This window comes from Eschrichtius robustus, chromosome 20 (genome assembly GCF_028021215.1).
Source record: "Eschrichtius robustus isolate mEscRob2 chromosome 20, mEscRob2.pri, whole genome shotgun sequence".
NCBI classification, from domain to species: Eukaryota; Metazoa; Chordata; class Mammalia; order Artiodactyla; family Eschrichtiidae; genus Eschrichtius; species Eschrichtius robustus.
The window spans coordinates 26,714,876-26,722,462 of record NC_090843.1 but is presented as its reverse complement, the minus strand read 5'-3'; the positions used below and the strand labels follow the sequence as shown (position 1 = coordinate 26,722,462).

The 7,587-nt window shown below is 58.5% G+C and overlaps 1 protein-coding gene across 1 annotated transcript; it reads right to left on the bottom strand.

The window, feature by feature from the left end:
- Positions 1–621: 621 nt before the first annotated feature.
- SP6 (Sp6 transcription factor) lies at positions 622–1,755 on the bottom strand. The gene has a single exon (XM_068531469.1). The coding sequence runs from the start codon at positions 1,753–1,755 to the stop codon at positions 622–624; it is 1,134 nt and encodes a 377-aa protein (XP_068387570.1).
- Positions 1,756–7,587: the final 5,832 nt, after the last annotated feature.

The window sequence follows — 7,587 nt, the reverse complement described above, 5'->3', positions numbered from 1 at the left end:
ATCAGAGACATTATTTCTGCGGTGACAACCCTCCCAGGCCAGATAGAAACTCCTCCCTTAGGGGGACCCCCAGCCTCTGCTACCCCATCTCAGCGCTCCCTCCGGAAACCCCGGGGTAAAGCACTCTAAGGGGGATGAAAGGGACCCGGGCCGCAGCGCGGCTCCAGAGGCCCTTTTATGTCCGGGTTCCCAGGCGCTAACGACGTGTCCGGACAGCTACCCCCAGCGCCCGGGGCGGCCCCACTCCTCTCTGCTCCGGGGACGCGCCGTATCCTCCAACCTATCCGCTCGGCCCTCCAGCCGCTGTAGGGGTAGTCCACCCCAACCCCCCAGCCCAGGGGCGTGAAGTGAAAGAGCGAGGAAGGGGAGAACTGATGGGCATGCGCAGCTCCTCCCCGCCCAGTCAAACGCGTCCGTCCTGTCCAGCCCCAGAGACTAAGAGACCCCTAGCGACCCGGCTCCCTGACCCCCGCACCACTTTCCCTCCCTCTCCATAAATAACCACCTTCTCTTACTCAAGCCACCCCCCCCCCCAACAAGGGCATCAGGCCAGAGGGCTCTCTTCTGATGGCCCCAGGGGAGACCAACGGGGAGGCGGGACGGGGAGGCGGGACGAGGAGCTCAGTTGCAGGGAGCCGCGCTGCCCTCGGCCTCGCGCTTGCCTTTGCCCCCGGGGGGCTCCGCTCCGCCGGCCTTGCCCTCTCCCGCCGCCGCCCCGGCAGCCTCCTCTTTGGCGCCCTCGTGGGTTTTCATGTGTTTGGCCAGGTGGTCGCTGCGCATGAAGACTCGGCTGCAGACTGCGCAGGGGAACTTCTTGGTGCCGGTGTGGGTTTGGAGGTGGCGCTGCAGCTCGTCGGAGCGCGTGAAGCGCTTGCCGCAGAAGAGCCAGTTGCACACGAAGGGGCGGTCGCCGCTGTGCCAGCGCAGGTGTGCCTTCAGGTGCGATGTCTTGGCGTAGGCTTTCCCACAGCCCGGGATGTGGCAATTGTGCAAATGCTTCTTCTTGCCCCCATCGGGCCCGCACGGAGCCCCCAGTCGCTCCGCCTCCAGGCAGTTGGGGCAGCGGCACACGGTCTGGCCTGAGCTGCGGGGCACTGACCGCCGGGAGCCTTTGGGCCGGGCCGCCCCATCCAGACTGGTATCCAGCCCCTGGGATTCCGGGGCGGCTGCTTCCAAGGCCTTCGCCCCGTCGGGAGGCCCGAGGAGGTGCTGCCCTCCGGCGGCTGGGAGGAGGTGGTGCGGGTGCGGGTGTGGGTGGGGCGGCTGGGCACAAAGCTGGTGGTCTCCGACGTAGCCCCCCAAGCCAGCCTGAAGCGCCCCGGGGTGGCCAGGTGAGGTCAGCGCGCCCTGAGTGTGGGGGAGGTCCATCCAGCTGGTACCCGGATGAAGGTCCCACCACGAGCCATCCTCGGTGCCTGGGTGTGTCGGCCGGAACCACGATTCGTAATGGTGTGACACGTCCGGCTGCAGGAGCTTGGAAAAGGGTCCCGGGGCCAAGGGACTGTCGCTTTCCAGGTCCTCGCAGGTTACCCGAGAGGAGGCCCCCGGCAGGTCATAGCCCTGTGAGAAGTCCACCTCTGGGCCCAGCGGGACGCTCTGCAGCTCTCCAGGTTGCAGAGAGGAGGGGTAGTCCCCGGCCTCGGGGCTCGTGTGGCCCTGGTATGTTTGGAGAGGCTGCACGTCGAGGCGCGGCGGGGAGGCGGGAGGCGCGTCCGAGTGCTGGCTGCCCAGAGAGCCACAGACGGCGGTTAGCATTGCCGGGATCCGGGGTGGGGTGGGGGACAGGGATGGTCAAGGGCACCTCAGGTGGGACCTAAAGGAAGCAAAGATGAGGTAAAGTAAGGAAAGTAACCATCTCATTTTCCGTCCTAGCCCAGTTCCCTTCCCTGTCAAATGCTTCTTTCTCATATCCAGGTGAAAAAGAGGAAGGCATGTCTGGGTGGGGACTAAAGATCAGTTAAGAGAACTTGGGAGTGCTAGGAAGGGTTTGAGGGTGTGAGGTGCAGAGGACGATGGAAGTCTACCTTCCCCTAGGTGATCCCTCCTATAGGACCCAGCTCATCCTGGAACTTGGGCTGGTCCCAGGCAAGTAGGTCAGTCGGATACAACTAGAGTACAGTGCTGGAACCACTGTAGCTGCCCAGCCCAGTGGGAGGGGCAGTGGCATTGCCGCATAACCCCTGCCCCCATGCCCGCCCACCCGCAGATCTGCTGCCAGCCCAAATGGAGAATCTAGGCCCATCTCAGCTTCCCCAGTTTAACTCATGACACAGCTGGGGAGAGGGAGGTGGTCTAACCCAAAGCTTAAAGTGACCTGACTTCCCGAAGCCCAAAGCAGGTTCTGAGGTTTTGGAAAAAGAGCTCTCCTTCCATCCCTGAGGCATGCTCAGTGAAGAAGAGCATTTCACTGCTCTACACCACTCACCCCAGCTCCCTGCCTGGCTGGGTTGCCTCAGCCCCACCAAACCCACTCCCATGCCCCGTTCCCTCTGGCAAGGACTTCACCTCCCTGGGGTGCAACTGCAGTGCCAGTTTCCAGAAGACTTCTCCCCACCAGAGAAATTAAGCCCCCCTCCCTGTCCTGACCTACACCAGTGCCCAGCCAGCTTTCTGGCTGCTACCCCTGCCCTCCTCCAATCTAGAGGAGACCAGATGTGAAGCTCGGAGGGGTCAGCCAGAGAAGAGCTTACCAGCACGCTCAGGAAGATAAAATTGCCACCCCCTTAAGGGATTCAGGGACAGAGTGGGGGAAGCAACAGGAAAAGCCAGAATCACACAGAAATTAAGAGGAAGAATTACCCAAAGAGATTACATAGGGGGTGCATTCTAGGCCTGGATCATTTTTAGGAGCTCTCCAGATGATTCTAACATGCAGCCAAGTGTTGAGAACTACTGCTCCAGGCCAGTTCTCTTATTTTAGAGAAGAGAAAACTGAGACCATATTTGGAGAAGTCACTTGAAAAAAAATTTATTCATTCAGTCAGTAAATATGTACTGTATATACCTCTGTGAACCAGAGGTATATACAGTATATTCCTGGTCTGTTTCTCTTTCCCTAAACCACTGGGAACCTAAAGAACCCCCCACCCCTCTCTGGACCACATACCTGTCGCTTGAAATTCCCCCTCATCTCACCACCTCTCCCTAAGGTCTGTGAGCCCTGCCTGATGCCTGGAGTATGTGAGTTTGGGTGCCTGAGCCTTCTCTGATGATGGGGGAGGAGACGCAGTGGTTTAGGGCAAGGACTTTTCCTTCCTAAATCAGGATTCTGATGACCCTACCCCCCTTCTGCTTCTGGGACCAGGGAGGTCGCCCTGGTGGTCTGGGAGAGGGAGGGAGAGGGGGATTGGGGCGCCTACTCAGGCTCCTGCTGCCTCACCACAAGAAAGGAACAGGGTGAAGCGGCAGGAATGGAGCCTCAGGCCCAGGCGGGGCAGCCCAGCAGGGGCTGGGCGGGAGCAGTGAGGCCTGGGACCCTAATAGCTTTTGGCGCCTGGGAACGGCCCCAGGGGTTGGGGGCGGGGGGGGAGGCTAATGATCCAGGCTCCAGAGTGGCCTCTCCCGCCGCATGGCCAGGGAGCCCAATCCTGGGATGCACTAGCCTGCTACCGAGATCTCGGGAAGGGAGACAGCCGGGCGCGTACCCCTGCTTGTCGCTCCCCAAGGCGGGAAGGCTGGTAGAGACACCTTCCTTCCCCCTTCCGCCGGCTGCCTCTCCCATCACCGGTGCTCAGGTGGTCAGGACTTCCGTACTCCCGGTCCTCAAGGTTCCAATCCTCCAGTTGTCCCAGTCGCTCCAGTTTCCCCAGTCTCCAGCCTCGCCCGTCCGCCCCGTTTTCACTCCGCCGGGGCTTTAAGCCCCTCGGATTCTTTAAGACCACCTCCCCCGAGGCTAGAGGAGGCTGTGGCGCGTTCCGGGCGCGTCTTTCAGAGACGATCCCCGATGCGCGCACCCCTCGCCGCCCTGACCCGGGCTCCTACCTCGAGGCTGCGCTCGGGCGCCTGGCACGGCAGGCTGGCGCCCTCCCGACGGGCGCTCCTGGGCCTCGCGCACCGGCGCGCTGTCCAGCGGCGAGGGGCAGGAGCCGAGGGCGAGAGGGGGCCGCAACAAGACCCGGCGGCTGGCGGCGGAGGAGGGGCGGAGAGAGGCGGCGGGAGGGCGGAGGGCGGGCGGGAGCCGGCGAGCGAGCGAGCGAGGACAGCTCCGCCCGTGACTCACCGCGCTCTCTGCCTTCATCCTCGGCCCCGCGCTCCTTTTTCCCGAATTCGCGGCCCCGCCCACCTCACCTGTGGCCGCCTTTAACCCTTGCGGGCTCTGCCGGACCAGAGGCCGAGCCGGGCCGGGCCAGCGGGGAGGGGGCGGGCGGAGGGAATCGCTATCTATGTGGCACCCTGCTCCCTCCCTCGCTCCTCCCTGGCCCCTGCACTGCTGGGGCGAGGGGCCTGGGCAGAGTGTTTCCCAGGTTCTGGGGCCCGCCCCATCGAGTGGAAAACTGCCCTCGAGCTGTCTCGGTTTGGCGGGCACCCAGGACTCTGACCCTGCGGGAATGCAGGAGGGGGCGGGTCCTTCGGGTGATACCGAGTCACCCTAGGGCGCCGTTTGCCTCCACGGCCCTCCACCCACCCGCCCCAGTCGGGCAGCGCTGCCCCAGAACTGAGAGGAAAGAAGGAAACAGGATTGAGCGCCAAGGATGTGTCCGGTCTACCCCCAGACCTGGGCCGTGAGAAGTAGGTCTTGGCCGCTGCCCTCCTTCACCATTCCTCCCGCCGCTTCTTTCCACCACCAGCACCTTCCGCGGTCCTTTGCTCTCTCTTCTTGCAGCCCGGCTCTCTTTCTCCGGCCACTCACCTTTTTTCGAGTAACCTCCTCCTCTCCTCTTCCCATCCGTCTGGCCCGTCTCTACCTGCCCCTCAGCCCTCACTCTCCATCTACCCTTGGGCAGCAACCCCAGCGCCTCCCAGGTCCGCCTCTCCAATACACCCGAGCTCCCTTCGGTCCCAGAGGTGCTCAGCCTGCGCCCAGCCACCCTCGCCCCCGCGCGCACCCGGCTCTGAAAGATGGGGCAGGAGCCGCGATAGCCCTGGGAAAGGACACTTCTGCAAAGATTTGCGCGACCCCTTGCCACCATTCCTTCCCGATTCTCATCTGAATGTCTAAACCCAAGGTTCATAACTTTGGGGAAGGGTCTTGGATTCCTTTGAGAAAAACAAATGCACATACACAGTGCAACCCTCTGCAACACAGTGCAGAATGTCAGGGCGTTTGCGACGCCCACCTAAAAACTTCTCTCAAGATCAGAGCTGGTTGAGATATCCAGCGCGGTGGGTAGGAGTGTTCCCCTCTCCTCCCCCGCCAGGAATGGCCTGTGCGACCGGGTACGAAACTCCCTTCCTGGTGGGTGCCTCCCTGAACCGGCCGCTTTGACCTCCTGAAATGACTCTTTTGTTGCAGGGGGCACTCTGATCAACTTCCTAATTTTTTTCGTTGCCTCGGTTGGCTTTCCCTGCGGACTCTGCCATCTGCTTTTTTAATTTCGTTTTTGTCTTTACAGTCTATTTCGTACAGCCCGAGCAGAATTTAGGCTGATTCATTTTCGCAGGTACAGCCCCGATTCCACCACCGTTGGTTTACCTGTCCTGAATACGAAGTGCGACTATTAAACAGCTAAACTGATCCACAAGCCACTTGAAAATCGATCTTTTTGTGTGTGGTTCCCCCCACCAAACATACACATTCTCATATCCAGAATCAGGGTCTGATTCATCTGTGCAAATCCCTCTTTTGTAAGACTCAGTTTCCTCATCTGGACAACCTGAGTACAAGTTGGGAGGGTTTCCTGGGGCTTAAAGGAATTGATGTTCTTAAAACACTTAGCCTGTGGGGCCCCTGGTAAGCTCATAGTAAAGGGAAGATATCGTTGGTAGCGTTATAATTATTAAATAAGTCGGTTCCCAGCAAATGTTTGTTGGATAAAGGTATATTCACAAAGATCTTTGGCTAGAAGTTGACAGACCAAAATTCTAGCTCCAGCCCTGCATTTGCTAAGCTGATCTGGCAGATGAGGTTGCTCTGAGCCTCAGTTTCCTCGTGGGTGAAATGTGGTTAGAGCAGCCGCCCTGCGGGGCAGAGAACAGGCACTTGGGAAGACGCGAGGTGCCTCCCAGATGTCAGGGATTGTACTTTCAGATCAGTCAGATTTCATTCCCGACTCTTGGGCCCCTGAGATGTAGATTCTCAAGAAGCGCTCTGGGTCTTTGTGACCACGGCTAAATCGACAGCCCTCTCTGTCCATATGGTTTTATCTCCGTGCACTCAGCCTGCAAATCTTGACTTAGTTGGGTTTGCACCTCAGTTCACAGCCATGTCTGGAACAGAGTTACGGGCTCACATTGCAGAGCCTGCTACTCGAATTCCTGGGTTAAGTCTGATTCGACCCCTAGGCATTCTCTTCCTCCTCCTCCTTCCTGCAGCCCGCTGGCCTCTGGCTGTTCCCCAAAGCTGCTGCTCTTAAGGTGCTAACACCTGAGCAAGGATCTGACTCTCAATGGGAAACCTGAGCCCCCTCTCCCATTTATTTATAGGCACCAGATTGTCTTGTCTTCCTAGCTCCTTCCATCTTTTCCTGGAAAGAAGAGGGAAAGGGATCCAGCCCCTGGACAGTAGACATCCCACCCCACTTTCACCCCAGGCCCCCTTTCACCCCACCTGGTCCTGACCCGCAGCCACCCGGGTTTCCCAGAAGCAAAGACCCTCCATCTGCCTGGCGTTCATCAGCATGAAATTCAACCGCAATGCAGTTGTCTCAGAAAACTCAGCTGTTCTGACTTCCTGCACTGCCTGGGTTTCTGCCTCTGACTCAGGGCACTTTCTTTTCTTCCAGATACCCCTCTGCTTTTGTTCCTTTGATTCCAGCCCTTTCAATTTCCCACTTTCTAGATGTTTCCTTACTTAATGGTGCTCATGATCTGTTGATGTGACTGCCAAGATCACCACTGCCCACTGCCATGTTCTTGTCTCACCTCAAAGTTGAACCATGCCACCCACTGAGATCTGCCCAGGACTTGGGCCATTTCTACTCCTTTCCCTCATTCCACTAAAGGGGTAAACAGACAGATTTTGCCACAAGTGACTGTCTCCCATTCTTGCCGCCCCTCTGCTTCTCATGCCTCATTTTAGTCAGCAATCCACTTTGTACCTGGAGCAGCCTTGTTGGTCTCCATGCTCATAATAACCAGCATTTATTTATTGGGCACCTACTACGTTCCAGGTGCTTCACACAAATATCTCTAATTTTCATGGGTATGCAGCAAAGTAGTTGTTATTATCCCCCCATTGTACAGGTGAGGAAGCCTAGGATTAAAGAAGTTAAAGGACCTGCACAAGATTACAGAGCTGTTAAGAGACAGAAGGAAACTGAGTCCAGATCTGTCAGGCTCTAAAGCACACGTTCTGCCTGTTGTTCCATCCAGCCTCACTATGGCAGCAGTGATGGCCCTGGCAGCCCGGCTCCCCTAGATCCTGAAGGTGGAGAGGACGACAGTTTTAAACTATTCCCCAGATCAAAACCATCAAGATCCTGTTACTAA

Excerpts from the sequence above, each read along its gene's own strand:
- SP6 (XM_068531469.1), bottom strand. The coding sequence starts at position 1,755 with ATGCTAACCGCCGTCTGTGGCTCTCTGGGCAGCCAGCACTCGGACGCG.